The following is a 19,387-nucleotide window of genomic DNA, read 5'->3' as shown; positions in this document are numbered from 1 at the left end:
TCCCGTTGGATCCCAAGCCCGGAACCTGCACAACTTTGCCTGCTCTTGGGCAGAGCAGTTCCCATCACACTTGCATTGTTTGCAGGTACCTCTCTTATCCCCTCCTTAATTATCACCTCCTCAAGAATCCACATTTGTCTTATTCATCCCTCAGGGCTGCCGCATCCGGCCCACACTGCCAGGTAGTAGATGTCTTACTCAGAATGAGCTGCCATAACAAAATAGCACAGACTGCGGGGCTTCAACACTAGACATTTATTTTCTCACAGCTCTGGAGGCTGGAAGCCCAAGCTCAGGAAGCCCAGGTTGGCTGCCTTCTCTCTGTATCCTCACATGGCTTTTCTTCGGTACCTGTATATGGAGAGAAGACAGAGATAGAGAGCAGTATCTCTCTTCCTCTTATAAGGCCAACAAGCCAACAGGATTAGAACCGACCCCATCCTTATGAACTCATTTAATCTTTTTTTTGTTAATTGAGGTATACTTGATGTACAATGTTATGTAAGTTTCAGGTGTTACAACATAGTGACTCACAATTTTTAAAGGTTATACTCCATTTATAGTTATTATAAAATATTGGCTCTATTTCCTGTGCTGTACAATATATCATTGTAGCTTATTTATTTTATACACAGTAGTTTATACCTTTTAATCCTCTACCCCTATCTTGCCCCTTCCCCCTTCCCTCTCCCCACTGGTAACCACTAGCTTGTTCTCTATATCTGTGAGTCTGCTTCTTTTTTGTTTTATTCACTAGTTTGTTGGATTTATTAGATTCCACATATAGGCGATATCATACGGTATTTGTCTTTCTCTGTCTGACTTATTTCACTAAGCATAATACCCTCCAAATCTATCCATATTGTTGCAAAAAGCAAAATTTCATTCTTTTTTTATGGTTGAGTAGTATTCCATTGTATACATATATACTACATCTTCTTTATCCATTCATCTGTTGGTGGACACTTAGGCTCCTTCCATATCTTGGTAATTGTAAATAATGCTACTATGAACATTGGGGTGCATGTATCTTTTCGAATTAGTGGGGGTTTTTGGATATATACCCAGGGGTGGAATTGCAAACTCATTTAATCTTAATCACCTCCTAAAACCCCCATTTTGAAATGCAGTCACATTGGGGGTCAGGGTTTCAACATACGAATTTGGAGGGGAAACAATTCAGCCCATAGCAGTACCCACTAAATATTTGCTGAATTATAACAGTAGTCAGTGAATGTCTTTCTACCAGCGACCACGTGTAAGACACTGTGCTAAGCTGTCCGCATGAACTGCCTCATTCATTCCTTGTGATACCCCATAAGGGAGGTGCTACCATTATCGCTGTTTTACTCATAGAGAAACTGAGAACAAGAGAGGTGAAGTAATCCATCTGCAAGTTAGTGGCAGATCGGAGATGCTATCTCATGTTTGCTTAATCTCATAACCACTGTGCATGCTCCACACTTCGGTTTAGGTGAGCCCAGAATTCTGTGCTGGACTCTGAAAGTCTTAGGACAGAGCCTTTGCTCCATTCACCTAAATCCTCCCCAGCATCCTCTCTGGAAGCCCCCTGGGCCCTCATCGCAACAGTTACCCAGACCACTGTTGGAAGAAGCACAGATGCAGGAGTAGCTGGGTTCCAGGACTGGGGTGATGGTCCCCCGCATAAAGTTTCAGATGACCATTTTAAGGGTCCTTGGAGACGTGTGTGGACTGTAGAATCAGAACAGGTTCCTGGTAGGATAGAACCTGGTGGAGTCGTCTCACCCAATCCACTAGGCTTTTTTTGTGAACTCACATGCCACCTGCTGACCACCTGGTAGAGGTGTGGTAGAGGGGGCCGTGGCTGGTCATCAAACCATCAAACTGCAAATCCCTTCCCACCGGAAGGTACTCGTTCTCATTGTAACTGAGACCTATTTATGTCCCAGATCTACAGTTCCAAGTCCTGGTTTGCAAAGGATTTCCAGGTGCCTCTTCCTGAAACCTCGCTTTGGTCTCACCACTCCCCTACTGAGAATCTTTGAACAGCTCTTACTGCCTACAGGACAAAGTCCAAAATCCTTTCTTTCAAAGACTCTCTCATCTGGCCACTACCTCCTTCTCTCCTTATTCCCCATCCCGCTCCTGGGGACCTGGCAAGAGTCCTCCTTACTCCGTGTACGGATGGGCAACTACTCCCACATCTGCACATCATAGCTGCAGAGCTTGAAACGTACGTAACCTGAACCTTGACCTCTGGACCTAGCTCCACCCTTCAGACCAAGATCTCCTTCCCTTCCATCTCTCATAAGCCCCAGTCCTTGCCCCGACCCCGCCTTTTACCCTCCCCATGTCCACACAGTTAGCCTCTATCACATCCTAGACTCCTCTCCTCGGGGCTTTCAGTCTCCCCATCACCCCTCTCCTCCTGCCACACCTCCCTGAAAACCTCCAGCCAGACTCCTTCTTGATGGGTCTGTCAACCCTCAGCAGAGAATTCCCCCCTCCAGGACCAACCCACACCTCCCACCCAGCATGGCAGCCAGGGCCTTCCAGACATGGCTTCTGCCTTTTCTGTTGGCTGCCCTCCCAAAGGCTGCATTTTTCCAGTTGACCTTGCTTTCCTACCTCACCTCTCCACACTCTTCAGAGCAGCTCATTAAAAAACCCTCGTTTTTCTGACCCCAAACAGTAGATGGGTCTCCCAGGACACCTTCGAATGTATCCATGTCTGCCTCTAGCCCCAACATCCGCCTGGACTTCTCCAGGGTGCCCTTGTCACCCGCTGGGACAGCTCCCAAAGCCACCCTGACCCTCCTGGATTTTCTTCTCTCCCCTTGTCTCATTCCTCCCCTTGCCTCTATAAGCAAGCTTAACATTCTTCCATCTTAAAAAAACCACAGTCTTCCCTGCCAACGTTCTCAGCCTTGACTGTGTATTTGAAATTGGCCCACCCCAGGCCAATTAAATAGAAATCTCTGTGCTGGGGTGCAGACATCCCCTACTCCCACGGGCAGCTAAGACTGAGAACCAGGCACCCGCCCGCCTCCTCCTTGCCTGCGTATCACGCTGTCTCTTTGCCTTAACTGATGACTTTTGGGAAAAAACTGTCCTCACTCACTGCCACATTGTCATCACCTCCCATTGAAACCTTCTCATCCGGACCTTCAAGGACTTCCTTCTCCAAGTTCTCGCCACGGCATGTGACCCTGCAGGCCTCTCCCGCCTCCCTACAATTCTTCCTGTTGCTTGTCCAGTTTTCCATCTTCCTCTCTGACCATCCCGTCTCATTCCCATGCTCTAATATACTGGCATTTCCCTGGCTTGTGTTCTCGAACTTCTCTGTCTATCCCACGCTCTTAGGACATTTTCCCCACTTACGGCTTCCAAAACTGCATTTCCTACCCTGACCTCCTTCCTGAGCTCCCGTCCACACTTCCTGCTGCCTCCGTGCATATCCAATGGACACGTAAGCCCCACCTCATCTGGATTTTCCATCTTTACACCAAAAACCTGTTCTTCCACATGCATCGCTTATCCATGTAGATTACTGTCACCAAACCGCCCAGTCTCCCAAGCCAGAATCCAAGTGGCATCTTCATCCCCACCCACATCTGATGGATCACTGAGCCATAGAACCCTCTGGAATCCACTCCCTTCGATGCAGTCCCACCTGTGCTGGTTTCATTCCACTCTTGCACGATTTGTCCCCCGGACTTTTTAAGAGAGCCTTCACCAACCCGTCCTCCCTCAGGTTCCTTCCCACCCACCCATACCTGTCGTTCTGTCCTCTGCCTTTCTACCAGGGCTCTCTCTCTAAAATGCACATCTGAGTCTGCCATTCCTCCAGGTGAAATCCCCCGATACCTTTCCTCTAATGTTGGATGAAATGCAAGCTCCCTGGCTGGTCACACCAAGTCCTTCAAGGTCTCCGGCTCGCCCACCTTTCCTGGTCTTTTTCATCTTCTCCCGCACTCACTCCAGCTCTGCTGTGACCACATCGGGACCTCTGGTGTGTCCATTCATTCCTTCACTCATTCACTTAACAGATATTGACTGAGAGCCTGCCATGTGCCCAGACTCTGCCCCAGACCCCAGGGCGCAAACCCTCTGCCATCTTGGAGTTTACACCCTATGTTGGGACTTGCCCGGTGCTGTGACACATCCACAGTCTAACTCCTTCCCAGCCAGGCAGGAAAACGACAGACTCAGGAACCTGACCTCCTGGCTAGGCCACTTACCAGCTTGTACAATCACGGTTAAGTGGCTTAATTCCTCTCTGCCTCAGTTTCTTCCTCTGTCAAATGGGGGTGATAACAGTGACCTGCCTCACAGGATTAAATGAGGGAATGCCTGCAAAGGGCTTGGAATAAGGCCTGCTGCACAGTCAGGCCTCAACAGACATTCACTTTTGTTTTATACCCTCAGCTCTTTGCCTGACACACAATGAGTACGTAATACATGCTTTCTTGTTGGATCAAAGAAGAAAACATATATTTAGCACATTGAAAGTTAGGTTCTCACTGAAAACCAGTGGCCCTGACGTTACAAAACCACACTCAGAATGTCACTGAAAGATCTAGAAAGAAGAAAGATGCTTCCCACGTGGGAGGAATGTGATTCAGGTGACAAAGGCTAGCCGAGCGCCCTCCGACCCAGAGCTTCCTTGGGCAGAAGGGAGGGCTTGATGGCTCAACCAATGGCCCTTAAGGAGTGAGGGAAAAGGAAAGGAGGCGACAGTGGTCAGGTTGCCACCTTCTTCTGCTGGGACCCTTGAACTTCTAGTCCAAGACAGGGGTCATGGTGGGGATACCCACAGGGGCCTGATACAGTCCAGGCGAGGACTGTGTGAATCTGAGCCAGTCACCCGCCTCCTCAGGCCTCTGTTCTGATCTCATCAGATGAACGAAGGTCGAACAGGTAATATTCAAGGCCCTTCTGAACTCTGCGATTCTAGAACTTTCTGTATGTGTGTCTACCTCTGGTCTTTAACCAGATTATAAACCACACCAGGGAGAAAACAAGGACCGTGATTTATGAATTAAAGAACAAATGCATGACTTAATCATTTTTTCTGGGAGCTCAGCTGTGTAGACGTATAAAAGAAGAAAGCCATTTCAGGGCATTTTAAGCTCACAGCGGGGAGTTGTGCTTTCCATCGACAAACTACACGTTTCAAGAGGATTCAACTATTCATCTTTGACTCCGTAATTCCTTTCAGGGGATTCAGTTTACAGAAATAACCACAGATAAGGACTAAGGTGTACTCACAAAGGTATTCATCTCAGTGTATTTAAAACAGGAAAAATGTAACTTCAATTTCTTATATTCAAGGAATCGTTAAATAATTTGTGGTCTGTCTCTCTGATGTATTATCTTTTGAGAGAAAATGATATGGAGGAAATGAGTATGGTATAACATCAAGTGGGGATAAAAAGCATGACTGATTTTTCAGCATAAATCTCAGTTTGGGGAAAAAAAGAAAAGTTCACAGATAAAAGACCAGAAGAAAACGTGCTTCTGGTTAGTGGGATTACGGGTGGTTTTTTCTTGCTTCTTTGTACTTCCAAATGTTTGACATCTATTACTTTGAAACCCTCCCCTAAAAACAGTCCAAAAATGGAATTTGAAAAAATAACACCTTGCCAAAAGTACAGTCAGCTTTCTCACCTCTTCTTGGAGCAGCGTGATTTAAGTATCACATTTAAATGCTGGATTCCTTCCTTTCTTCTTCTCGCAGTGGGGATGAGACACAGGTGGCAGTGTGGCCCCAAGCACTGAATTCTCACGATGCAGCCCAGGGGCCTTTGAGCGCTGAGCTCTCCAGCTCCTCCTGGCTCTGCATGAATCGCTGCTTTCTCAGGCTGGCAAGTCCGCAGACCGGGGCTACATCCCAGCTGCAACTCCCGCCTGCTCTGGTGAGACGATGAGGGAATGCCGGGGAAGGCGGCATGGTGCCCAGGTGCTGAGGACACAGGCTCCGGAGACAGGCCAAACAGAACTCCACGCCCCAGAACCCGCACGCACAAACCCCTTTGAACTTCTTGGATGTTCAGGAAGAGATGAAGGAGACAATTCAGAACAGATGTGGGAACATTGGTCTGGGCTCAGAAAATGCAGTTGCTCTGCTGGCCTGGCTTCTAAGCGGCTGTGTGGTCTTGAGGAAGTCAACATGAAGAGCTGGTCCCTGGGGGAGGAGAGGATAGGAGAGAAACTCTGAGTCAGTGTCTGCATATGAGTGCACGTGTGTATGCACATGTGTGTGTGCATGTGTGTGTGGCTTTGGCATGATTAAAACTCTTGGGGGAGAGGCAGACTCTGCCGTGACTGTGATGGACCACACCAAAGACAACTCTTGTGGCTTTTTCACTTTGGGTCTTGACAAATTTCAGACAGTGTCCGCTGTCATGAGACAGGCTGTCCAGTGGTTGACCTGTCCTATGATCTTCCTGCACTTGGCACGTACATTTGTAAAAAGGACAAAAGCAGGTGTTGGACTTGCCAAGAGCGGAGGGCGGCGGCCTCCGGATGGAGGGGCCGTGCACACAAAGGCTGCAGAAACTCTGTGCAGCGTCGTGACTTTAGAATCTTGTAAAAATTCACTGGCAGCCTTTCTGTTAGGTTATACTAATTAGAAACGTATATTTAAGCTACGGAAGGGGGTTTGTTGAGCCAGGGTCAGGGGTGGACCACGGCTAACAGGGGAGGGCACAGCTGTAAGAGATCAGCAGAAAACGAGTGGGCTGCAACCCACTGGCACGAAGAGAAGGTTCACTGAGACCCCATGGACTTTATTCCAGGCCCAAAGAACATCCTCTTCTCATTGTTTTGACCAAGTTAGACAGGTGTGCCCAGCCGTACCTTCTCCTCTGCAGGCAGAGAGAAAGCCTGGGCAACGAGGAACTTTGCCAACCTCTCACTTCACCACCGTCATCTGGGGTCCAGGCCTTAAATCCCACCAGCGCCAGCTGTGTCAGTGAGACCACCAGGGTAGCAAAGAAGGTCTTGCAGAGCTGAGAGGAGCTTCCTGCATCTTAAATAAAGTACTGCGCAGTCTGGGCTCTATACCAGGGTTCCTCCAAGTTCTCAAACTTTTGCACGCATCGGAATCAGCAGAGGGCTTGTTAAAACCCAGCTTGCTGGGCCCTGCCCCCAGGGTTTCAGATTCAGAAGGTCTGGCGGATTCAGTAGGACCTAAGAGTTTGCATTTCTCACAACTCCACAGGTGATGTTACTGCTCTGGGGCCCATGCTGTGGGAGCCTCTGCTCTGTGGGGCAGCAGGAAACCCATGAAGTGGACCCCAAAGGCAACCCCAGGGAAAGGCCAGAGACTAAGTTCCCGGGGGCTGGCAGCCAGCTGGATGCTGGGGAGGTCCTGGGTCCACAGCTGTGGCTCCTTGAAGTGTGGTGTTGTTTCTCCTGGGCTTCCCCTCAAGTGTCACCTCCTGTCATTCCTGACCACGTTTACATTCTCTGTATCACTAACCTGTACAGAGTTGCATTTCCCTCTAAGTTGCTTATGTGTCTGTCATCCACTTTATCCCACGACATCCAAGTTTCTTGGGGACAGTGACTCTGTCTTGTCACCATTGAATCCCCAGCTCCCAGAACAACATCTGGCCCATGGCTGACACAATACCCCATTGTGTATCTGTGGCCTTAGCCATCCCAGGGAAGCAAACTGAACTCTTGGCATCTGGAGCGGGTGGTATGGGAAAGGTGGCCTTGGCCATGTTGCTGACCCTGCTCTGCCCCTGGATCCTTAGCGGACGGGTTCTGCAAAGCCTCAGCAATGTGTGTGGCCATAGGAGAGGCCGTAGCATGTAGCTCTCAATTCTCCACTGTCATTTCCCGTGAACCTTCAGGCGTCTGGACAGTACAAAGAGGCAAATAAATGGGGACGTGATGGAAATGATGACGCTGTCCTGGGGCTTCTTAATAGTGACAAGAGCTCTGACTCCTTGGCGCTGATCGTGTTTCTGAGCTCTGGTCTCTGGACGGCAAGGTATCTGGTGGCCTCCTCCCCCTTTGAGGAGGTCCCTGGTCCTCAGGAATCCTGCCCCTGTTAGAGAGGCAGGGGCTGCAGAGATGGCCCAGGATGCAGTCGGACTCCACGGATCCTTCACGTGGGGCTGGTTTTTGGAGGATGGCTGCTAGTTCAGGCAGAGGATTCTTAGGATTCTGGTGAGCTTGGCCTTGCTTTCAAGAGGCCATGAAGGCCTGGGTGCTACCCTCCTGCCCACAGAGAGTAACTCTTGGGACGTGGCCCAGGTTGCTGTGGGCTGACTGGCTGGAGTGGAAGGTTGCCATGGTGACATAGTCTATCTACCCTCTCTTGGGGGTTTGGAGGATGGAGTCCTTGCCAGATCATGAAGATCCTGGGATGGATGGGGGTTCTGCAATCTCGGGAAAGGCTGTGACAACAGGGGTGATAGATGTCAAAACTCCTCTGTCTCTTCCCTTGAGCCATCAGATGTCAGGATTGACCAAAGAGAGGAATTAAATGAAGACATGACAGAAATGATCCCTTTTCTAGCTTCTCTTTTGCTGTATGTTTTTTGGCCACTGCAACCTTGAGGTGTCCTGGGATGTGTTGTCTCTCAGAGCTGAGCACAGAAGCACCCCCTTCTCAGTTGCTGAGGCAAGAAGAGCAGGGTTGTACTGGCTTTTTATTGTCACTGTAACAAAACCCGCCCCCCACTTGGTGGCTTAAAACCACACTCATTCTCCTCTAGTTCTGAAGGCCACAAGTCTAAAATCAGTTTCCCTGGGCTAACGTCAAGTTATGAGCAGGGCCACGTCCCCTCCAGAGTCCTTCCTTGCTTTTCCAGCCCCCAGAGCTGCATTGCTGTGTTCCTTGGCTTGTGGCTTCTTCCATCTTCGAAGCCAGCAGTGTAGCGCTTTGTTTCAGTGTCACGTCCTCACTGTCTGCAGTCAACTCTCCCCCTGCCTCCCTGTGCTATGGACGTGTGATCACGTCTATGTCCCACCCGGCTCACTCAGGATGGTCTCCCCACCTCAAGATCCCCAACTTAATCCCGTCTGCAAAGTCCCTTTTCTTTTCACTCTCTTGATAGTGTCTTCTGATGAGTAGGTCAGCTCAGCTTTAACCTAATTAACTGTTGCTTTTTTGTTTTTTCATTCAGATCAGAAGACTGTGGCATTCGTGTACATTTAGACCTAGAAGGAACTTTAGCCACAGTCACAGATTCTAAGCATCAGGACATGGACAACTTCAGGGGTCATTACTCAGCCCGCCAAACAGGCCTTGTCAGGGCCTCGGCGCCTCCTCCCCAGTGGCAGGTATGTCCGCAGCCATACCAGCTCCCAGCCTCAGAATCCCTTCCTCAGTGGCTTCCCAGAGCTGGTCCACCAGGCCCCAGGAGTCCAGGCCACAGTCGCTGTTCCTGGAAGACCAAGAAATAAATGTGGAGAGGCTCCTGCGACCATCACAGTTGAAAAGGCCATACCAGAGGCTGCAGTTGAAGGTGGCGTGCAGACAGAGGGGCCACACAGGGGAGCTGCACAGATCTGAGGTGGGCACTAGCTGCTTTGAGATGAATACCTGTGAGAACTGGGGCCAAGGGGGCTCTCCAAACCTGGAGCCCCAGGTCTCCCTGCCTTTGCTAAGGGGAATGCGGGCAAGGCCATGCTTCCCTGCTCCCTGCTGTGTCTGTGCCCTGCTTCTGGGGTCACCAGGCAGAGCACTGAACAGGGCTGCTCCACCAGCCTCCCTCCAGCTTGGGCCTGGCAGTGGATGTACAATGGCCATGCACAAGGGTACACACACACACACACACACACACACACACACACACACAAACACACTGCACCAGCCCCAGACGACCCAGGCAGGGTCACTGGGCTGAAAAGTGGCCAAGGCCCTCACCCACAACGTGGCACAGCCTGGACCCATGTAATTGATTTGGGGGCCATCTTCCCCAGCCTTCAGAGTCTGAACTATTTCCAACATTTTCACCCCAGCGGTCCAGGCCTGAAGCACACATTCTTTGTGTTTGCTTGTTTATTCATTTGTTTGACAAGTGGTTTTTAGGGGAAGTTAGGAGGGGAGAGGCCTGCTGGAACTGTGTATCAATCTGTGTGTGTGTGTGTGTGTGTGTGTGTGTGTGTGTGTGTGTGTGTGTCTCTAAGGACACAAATTACAGTAAAAATTCAGTTTCACTAAATGTATCCTTGATTGGATCCCAGAACAGAAAAAGGACATTGGTGGAAAAACTGGTGAAATCTGAATAAAGTCTAGAATTTAGTTAATAGTAATGTACCAATGTTAACCTCTCAGTTTTGACAACTGTACCACAGTTATGTAAGATGTGAACATCAGGGGAGACTGGGTGTGGGGTGTTTGGGAACACTCCATACTACCTTTGCAACTTTTCCATAAAACTAAAATTATTCCTCTCCGAAAGTTTATTAAAAATATTCAGTTCCAAAGTTTTACAACCCAATACAATATATTGATTTGGAGGTTTAACTACCAAATCCACTATTCAGTTCCAAGTTTACTTTTGTATTGAGGTATAACACACGTAGAGTGAGGTACACAAATCTTGTGTTCACAGATCGTTGAGTTTTTAACATACGGAATCAGCCACCTAACCAGCACCAGATCAAACAAGAGAATGTCCCCAGCACCCAGAAGTCTCCTGGCCCCTTCTTAGTGAACAGTTCTCCTCCATAGAGCTGGCCGCTCCTGATTTATACGGCATAGATTGGTTTTGCCTGTTCTTGAATTTCACATAAATAAAATCATAAAGTGTGTACTCTTTAAAGTCTGTCTTCTTTCACTCAACATAATGGCTGAAAATCATCTATGCTATTGTGTGTAGCAGTTCATTCCTTTATTGTTGTGTAATATTCCCCAATTTAGCTCTCCATTCTACTTTTTACTGACATTTGGGTTGTTTTCAGTTTGACACTTTCATGAATGGAGCTGCTATAAAACATTTGTATACGTGTCTTTCACAGCTGTATGTATTCGTTTCTCTTGGAAGTATACTTCAGAGTGAAATTGCTGGGTCCTGGAGTATTTCACATTCAGTTTTAGTAGGTATTACCACACAGTTCTCCAAAGTGGTTGTACCAGTTACACTTCCTCCAGAAATGTATGAGTGTTCTGGTTGCTTCACATCCTTGCCAATACTTGCTGTTGTCAATCCTTTTAATTTTAGTCATTCTAGTGATAAGTATCTCAAGGTTTTAATTTGCATTTCACTGATGAACATGTGTTTGGCTGCCTTGAGGACATCCTCTTTTGTGAAGTGACTGTTTAAGCCTTTTGCCCATTTTTACTGGCTTGTCTTTTTCTTATTGATTTGTAGGAGCTCTTTATATATTCTGGATACAAGTCCTTTGTCAGATATATGTATTCTAAATATCTTCATCCCATTTATGGCTTTTCTTTTCACTCTCTTGATAGTGTCTTCTGATGAGTAGGTCAGCTCAGCTTTAACCTAATTAACTGTTGCTTTTTTTGTTTTTTCATTCAAATCAGAAGACTTTGGCATTCATGTACATTTAGAACTAAAAGGAACTTTAGAGATTATTTGTGCCAGTGCTTTTTTTAAAAAATAAATTTATTTATTTTATTTATTTATTTTGGGCCACATTGGGTCTTCGTTGCTGCATGTGTGTTTTCTATAGTTGTGATGAGTGGGGGCTACTCTTCATTGTGGTGCATGGGCTTCTCATTGCAGTGGCTTCTCTTGGTGTGGAGCACGGACTCTAGGCATGTGGGCTTCAGTAGTTGAGGCACGCAAGCTCAGTAGTTGTGGCCTACAGGCTCTAGAGTGCAGGCTCAGTAGTTGTGGTGCACAGGCTTAGCTGCTCCGCGTGTGCCAATGCTTCTTGATCTTTATGTTCATTGGAATAACTTGAGGAGCTTTTGAAAAAATACCTATGTTTGGGCACCAGCATAATTTAAGAGCTCCCCAGGGAATTTTTTTAAAAAATTTCAACATCACTGATTTCTGTTCTTTTTAAAAAATATTTTATTTATTTTCCTTTTTTCTGTTTTTTTTGTGTGTGTCGGGTCTTAGTTGTGGTACACGGGATCTTTCACTGAGGCACGTGGGCTTCTCTCTAGTTGTGGCCTGCAGGTTTTTCTCTCTCTAGTTGTGGCACGTGGGTCCCTGAGTGCATGGGCTCAGTAGTTGCGGCATGCGGGCTCTCTTGTTGAGGCGCACGAGCTCAATAGTTCTGGCGCGCAGGCTTAGTTGCCCCCCAGCATGTGGGATCTTCGTTCCCTGACCAGGGATGGAACAAGCGTCCCCTGCATTGGAAGGAGGATTCTTTCCCACCGGACCACCAGGGAAGTCCCTCCCCAGGGAATTCTAATAAGCAGTTGGATTTGAGACCCACTGACCTCTGTGAAAGGAGAGAGTTTAAGAGAGTGTTGCTTTGCTTGGCAGTAGACAGATGCCTTATCTGATTCCTGCTTCATCTCAAGACCTTAACAGATGATTGGCTCTTCCAGGATAATCAACAGAGGTCAACCCTGGCACAATTTTTAGTGGGTCTTTCCCTCTTAAACCTCTGGTGTGCCTGGTACAGTCCTGGTTAATGCCCATTGTCTTGCTATAACTATTAATAGCATCATCCTTTCACTCTCAAAAGTGTCCCAGTTGGGATACTACACTGTAGTGCCCTTGAGGGTGCCCTGCCCCTGGTTTGCAAGCCCTCTCCTCACTCTCCTGATTTGGCCTCAGCCCCCCACTTAACAGCTCCCTTTGTAGGGTTTGGAAGCCACCAGGAGGGCATCCCCCAAACAGAGGGGCCTAACTTTCCATCCCAGCAATGACCAGGCCCTAATTCCTCATCCTTACAGCTGGATTTCTTCAAATCCTACACAATGAAGCAGCACTAGGAGGCCAGTGCGGGAGCCACACCCAGAACTAAAGCCACATCTCCAGCTCCCCACACTGCGAACAATCCAGCTAACCACTGCCTGGCCTCACGGAGACACGGCTCAGCCGTAAGAACCCACAGCCGCTGTCATTGATCCCCCGTCATCAAACCGTTAGACTGCTCTCATCAGTAAAAGAGCTCTGATGGGGGCGGAGAGCAAGTCCACTCTACCACAAGGACAAGCAACAAAGGCCCCTGAAGACCCCGCAGGTCAGACAAGAGTCAGCCTCCTCCACACAGGAGGGGCCCTGTCTCAGGTTGTCACCTCAGGACAACCTGGAAGTAGCCTTCTCCCGCTCTTTCTCCACGGCAAGGACTATACAACCCAGAACCCCCTCCCCTCTTAGCCTCCACATGGTGACTGGGTGCCCCAGAGCAGCTCTGCGCCACAAGCACACATCCAACAGCCCACCCCCTCCCTCCCTCTCCATTCTTCTGAATTACCTGATTCACTGGAATTTTGTTCCTACCTTTAGCCACATCACCTATAGAAGAATAACTTACGATGACTGTAGTGGGTAGAGTGGCGGCCCCCAAAGATATATCCATGTCCTAACCCCAGAGCCTGTGAATGTGACATAATTTGGAAAAGAGTCTTTGCTGATGTAATTAAGTGAAGGATTATCCTAGATCACCCTGGATTATCCAGGTGGGCACTAAATCCAATGACAAGTGTCCTTAAAAGATACAGAGGAGGAAGCAGGGAGGGAGGAAGAGAAAGCCGTGAGAAGACGGAGGCAGACATGAAAGTGGTGCAGCCACGAGCCAGGGGAGGCCTGGGGCCACCAGAATCTGGAAGAGGCCGGGAAGCACTCTCCCCTAGAGCCTTGGGAGGGAGCACAGTCCTTTGAACACCTTGATTTTGGACTTCTAGCCTCCAGAACTGTGAGAGAGTAAATTTCTGTTGTTTTAGGCCACTAAATGGGTGGTACTTTGTTACAGCAGCCCTGGGAAACTAACACAACAACCTAAGCCAGCTTACTTTTCCTAGACTCTGCCTTACCCCCCTGCAGTGCTGTTGCCCATGCTACCTGCTCTAAAGGATTGAGGACACGCACAGAGACATGGACAGACAGACACACAGGCACACAAACATACGCACACGCACACAAACATACGCACACGCACACAAACGTACGCACACACACAAACATACGCACACACACAAACGTACGCACACTTACAAACATATACACACAAACATATGCACACGCACACAAACATACACACACTTACAAACATATACACACAAACGCACACACACACAAACATACGCACACTTACAAACACATACACACAAACGTACGCACACACACATACGCACACGCACACAAACATACGCACACACAAACATACGCACACACACAAACATACGCACACAAACATCTGCACCCACACACAAACATACGTACACATCTTTGCTAATTTACAGCTTTGTCCCAGCCTTTGCCCAGGAACCTGATGAGCATTTGCTAAGAGAAAACGGGCTGGACTAGTTAACTTATCAAACCTGCAGAAAACCTGGCTGGGGGGAGCAGGCAGACTGAACCAAGGGGCTCCAGGAGGCCAGGTTCCTTCAGTTTCTGGGCTGCAAATAGAATCCTCTGGGAAGGCTGAGACAGCGCAGGCGGAAAGGAGCCCAGAGACAGACTCGCACTTGCACACCTTCGACAAAGGGAACAGAGAGGCAGCCTCCCAGGTCCAGAGGGCACTGGGAGGAAGGAAACGGCCAGCCTCTCAGTGGAGAGAGCCCTCTCGGGCAGTACACAGCGGGCTCACTGCAGCAAAAATTCAGCTGGGAAGGCCTGTTTCAGGGTGAACATGACGAAGACGATCTCCTCGTAATCATCTGATTTGTACAGACACCCAAACTGGGGTGACCCATTGGGGCCGGCGCCCATTCTCTGGAGGTCTGAGTAAGCGCAGCTGCCCGGGGTCTGCAGTGGGGGCTCCGACCAGGCCTAGGGTGCAGGGGGCTGTCAATTGAGGTACACGCCCAGGTTGGCTCTCCCCCGTGGGTCAGTCGGGTGCGTGTAGAGCGGTCACTGGTCTGGGGATTCTGATCCCGCATGGGGGCTGGGGAAGCCAATGATGCTCCCTTGGCAGCCGTGGGGAGTCTCCACGAGCCTCTGCACTGGCTGGGTCTCCCCGAAATCGAGCCCGTCGTTGGCGCTCTGGACCTGGACCCTGGCTCGGAGGGGGCTTCTCGCGTTCAGGTACACAGCCCTCCATTTTGCATCCCCAACTTGGGCCGCCTGGCACTCCAGGGTGTCCCGGGCCACGAGTTTCCCTCTCGCCCACGTGTTCCCGTGGTTGTGGCTGACCAGGCAGAAGGCGGAGGGGTAGGCGCCTGCAGGGAGGGACGGGTGCAGTAAGCGTAGGCTGGCAGCACCAGCTCTGCGTAGGGTTGTGCAGCTGCAGACGGTGTCCCGGGCCCACCGCGAAAGTGGCCCCGTCCTTGTGGGCCGGGCCAATGACAGAGTCCGTGATGTCCCTGACGAGGCTCCAGGACCTCCTGTGGTCGGTGCTGGTGACCTGGCACAGCCGTGTCACGTTGACCCTGGTGTGGAGCTGGTGGTGCTCAGACACCTGCCCAAGGACGGCAATGAAGAAGAGGAAAACGGTCCCTGTCTTCTCGTCGTACAGGGGGCTTGGGTTCATGGAGCGATGGCCCTCCATCTGGGCTTGGGCCACCTCCTCCTGTGCATGCCACTGCAAGTGAGGAGAGAAGGAGAAGCACAGCTTGGAAATGGCCAGTGACAGTGACAGAGGCTGCACTCTGGGGGGCGGTGTGTCTCATGGGGTTAGGATCAAGGGTCATGGAGGAGAGCCCTTGGTCCAGCGCTCATTCACCCTCACAACACCTCCCAGAGCGGGACCCAGGGCTCCGCTTCACTTCCTCCGAGACAGCCCAACCCTACCCAATCCCACCAACATACATCCAGGGCGCCTATGATGTACTAGATCTCAAGTACAAAGAGGATTCTGGCACCAGCCGTTCGCAGCTCCATCCCAGCTCCTTCAACTTACCAGCTCAGTCCAGCTTCCCATTCTTGAAAAGTAAAGCCCTGGTAATAACTACAATATTCTGCCTGTGTGTGATAGAATAGGACAATCGCCTCCCACCTTCTATACACCAACCTCTATTAATGTAGCCTAGGAGGGGGCAGCACCATGATGCTAGGACTCACAGTGAGCTTCCATAGTCCCCGGGCGTCTGTCATAGATGCTGCAGCTCTGCTGTCTATCCCTATTCGTTAATAGCTATCCCCCAGTGAGTGTTTCTCAGGACAGACACCGTGCCAAGAGTCTAATGTCCATAGTCTCATCTAACCCTAACCTCTAGCTCCTGGGGGACAGGTATTACGATCTCCATCTTACATCTATAGAGCGAGAGGCTTAGATAAGGTAGATGAGCTGCCCAAGGCCGTACTTCTGGTAAGCGGTAGAACCAGGACTTTGAACCCAGGTCCATCTGCTTCAAACCCATGCTCTAAACAACTACAAGGACATAATGACCACAAAGTAAAGATAATAATGATATTAAACCCTTCATATGTGAAAAGCCAGCCTTGGGTGTTCATCAGAATTACTCGATCTACATGCTGGAACTTCAGGACGCAAGCCATCACCCCAACAACCCACCCCAGGTTAATTTTACTCAAAGGATCAACTCCCTCCCAGTTATGTGATGCTGAACTAGTCCTCCCTCAGGTTCTCAAGGATGTAGGGAAACCTTTCAAAAATCAGTTTCCCTGACTGATTTGTAATAAAACAGATGCAGCCAGGCGAACCGGACTTGTTCAGGGTGAACCCATGTGAGATCCGGGCGATCACTTGGGGATGCCTTCTCTGTCCCATCCTTGATGGTTCCCTGGGTCCCTCTGTCCCCCAGACCTCAGCCATCTAAGGATGAGCTGGTCTCCGTATTCCCAGCAGAGCAATCACAGCCACTTCCTGCCTTACCCGGACCTGGTGGGTGGACGTGTTGTAGCTTCCCTTGCGCAGGACAATTAGCTTCGCGTGCTCATCCTTCTTGCGTGTCCGCTCTTCTGCAAAGGCCAGCAGGGTCTTCTGCTGAGGCAGGTAGAGCAGAGCGGGGATCCTGTAGGCATGGGCTCCCAACTGGAACACTCTCTCCCTCTGCAGGATGGGGCAGGACGCCATGGGGCTTGAAGGAGGGCGCGGGAAGAGGAGATGAGTCCCCTGCAGTCACGTACTGAGATGGGGCCAGAGCCGCCCTCCGGGGCAGGTGGAGCTCACCTCACAGGTAAGCTGACTGATGCTGGGTGGCCTGTCCTCCTCCCACACAGGGTTCATACCTCTTTATTGCACTCCAAGCCCCTGTTTACCGACCCTCACGTGCCTCCCACGGAGTTTGACAACACCTCTGTCCCTGAGACGTTAGGAGCGGGTATCTGGAAAAGAGTGTTTTGTGTTGTATTTTTCTTACAAGTTGACAAACCTCCTTATAACAGATTTGTGATAACCTGCAACTGTTTTTGGCAAACCCATCAACCAAACACCGAGCCCCGGGTGGGGTGGGAGGGCTTGCCGAGTGACGTTCTGCAGCTGTCCAACTGTCAGAAAATGACACATGGGAGCTTTTTATAACTCCAGAGCGCTAGAAATTTGTCTTAGAAAAAAAAAATAAAAGGGTAGTGGGGGGAAACCTTGATTCTTAAGGTTCTCCTCCCAGGCTGCCTGAGGCTAAGGCCCAGCTGTGTCCCACATGTGGACTCCACCCCTGAGGCAGGGACAGGGCGATGGGAATGGAACAGGGAGGCCCTGGGTGACAGGGCTCACTCAGACGCAGAGGATCCTCCAGAGCTACAAGGAAATAAAAATGAAAAACAAACATTTGGCCAAAAAGGGTGGCAAGGGCTGGAGGTAACTTGGTGACCGTGCATGACAGTGGACTCCGTGCTGGGCCACCTGGGTCCCCTTCAGGGGGCTGAAAAGAACTTCCTCCTCCTGGTCATACCCCAGAAAGCACTGTATCTGAAGACTGACCTGCCCAGAATGTAAAGACCCGGTCCCCTTGTCCTAACTCAGATGCTCTGAAGGGTCCCAGCTCCAGAGTTCCCTGTGGGCTCAGCTGAGGCTTCCCTGGGGCCCGCGGCCCAGCTTCTCCATCTGCCCCTCCCACAGCCCTCCCTTCCTTTGCACAGCACTGACCCTACAAACCACCTGCGTCAGAGCCTGCTTCCTGGGGAGCCCCACCTCCAACGCGAGCTTGGGGAGGGAAAGTAGAAAGCAAGGTGAGCTCTAAGAGTCACACAGCTTCTCCTCTGTACACCCTTTCCAACTGCTTGCCTTTTCCCTACCATGTACGTATATTATCTGTTTAAAACTTAATTTAACATTTTTGAGAAAGAAATGTAATCTATCAGTATTTTACTCAATCCATTATGAATATTATTGTTTGGACAATGTAAAAATATGTGATTGCCTGAACACGGGTGGAAGAACTAAGTCTTCATGATAAAATCTAGACCGGCAAAGGGCAGTCCAAGAAAACAGGGCTTGGAAGACATAGCAGTAGCTAAGTTGACATTTTGTTATGAAAGATATATTAAAAGTAGAAATAAAAATCAGGGAGAAAGGTGCCGTTCAACAGTGTCCTCTAGAAAATTCATCAAGGGTTTGTTTAAGCTCTTGGGTATTTACCTAGGAGTAGAAATGCTGGGTCATATGGTAATTTGATATTTAACTTTTTTTTTTAACTTTTTGAGGCGCTACCACATCAGCTGCACCGTTTTACATTCCTACGAGCAATGTATTAAGGTTCTAATCCCCCCACAACCTCATCAACACTGGTTATTGTGTCTTTTTTGATAATAGCCATGCCAGTGGGCATGAAGTGGTATCTGACTGCGGTTTTGATTGGCATTTGGTGCAATGATGACTAATGATGTTGGGCATCTTTGCATGGGCTTATTGGCCATTGGAGCTGGACTTTAGCCTGGAGGTAATGGGAAGATTTCAAACTCCTTTAGGCAAGGGAGTGGTGATCTCACTTGATCAGCTTTTGAGGAAGTCTTTCTTTTGGCTTCAGGGTACAAGGGGTCAGAAGGTGAGTCTGTTGCAATTTTCCAAGTGAGATAAAATAAAAGCCTGGGTGGAGCAGAGACAGTGACCACTGAAAGAGGAGCTCAGCTCCTAGAGACGGGAAGCAGTAAAATTAATAGGGTTGGGAGGGCAAATTAGGGAGGACTTGAGAATGTCCCTGTTTAAAATAGGCTACCTTGATTTCCACAGAGTCTGTGACTGTTTTCTGGATTTCTCTTTTAGACTCTAATCTCTTTTAGGATGGGGAGAAATTTATTCATTCATATTGCAAAAATTTATCATGTTCTTACCTTGTGCATTGCATTGTTCTAGGAACTTGGGATGCTTTGTGAATAAACATAGATCCCTGGCCTTGTGGAGTCTGTGTTCTAATGGGGATGGGTGGGGTTACTATTATTGCCCCAAATCA

At 49.3% G+C, this 19,387-nt stretch overlaps 1 protein-coding gene across 1 annotated transcript; it reads right to left on the bottom strand.

Moving 5' to 3' along the window:
• Positions 1-14,681: 14,681 nt before the first annotated feature.
• NEU2 (neuraminidase 2) lies at positions 14,682-17,073 on the bottom strand (the record flags this gene model as incomplete). Its single annotated transcript, XM_079924834.1, is given in 7 exon segments — positions 14,682-14,867; positions 14,871-14,885; positions 14,889-14,948; positions 14,952-15,250; positions 15,253-15,303; positions 15,306-15,618; positions 16,873-17,073. Coding segments are annotated over 7 exon segments (1,125 nt in total).
• Positions 17,074-19,387: the final 2,314 nt, after the last annotated feature.

This window comes from Stenella coeruleoalba, assembly GCF_951394435.1.
Source record: "Stenella coeruleoalba genome assembly, chromosome: 6".
Classification (NCBI taxonomy): domain Eukaryota; kingdom Metazoa; phylum Chordata; class Mammalia; order Artiodactyla; family Delphinidae; genus Stenella; species Stenella coeruleoalba.
This window is presented reverse-complemented; position numbering and strand designations above follow the sequence as displayed.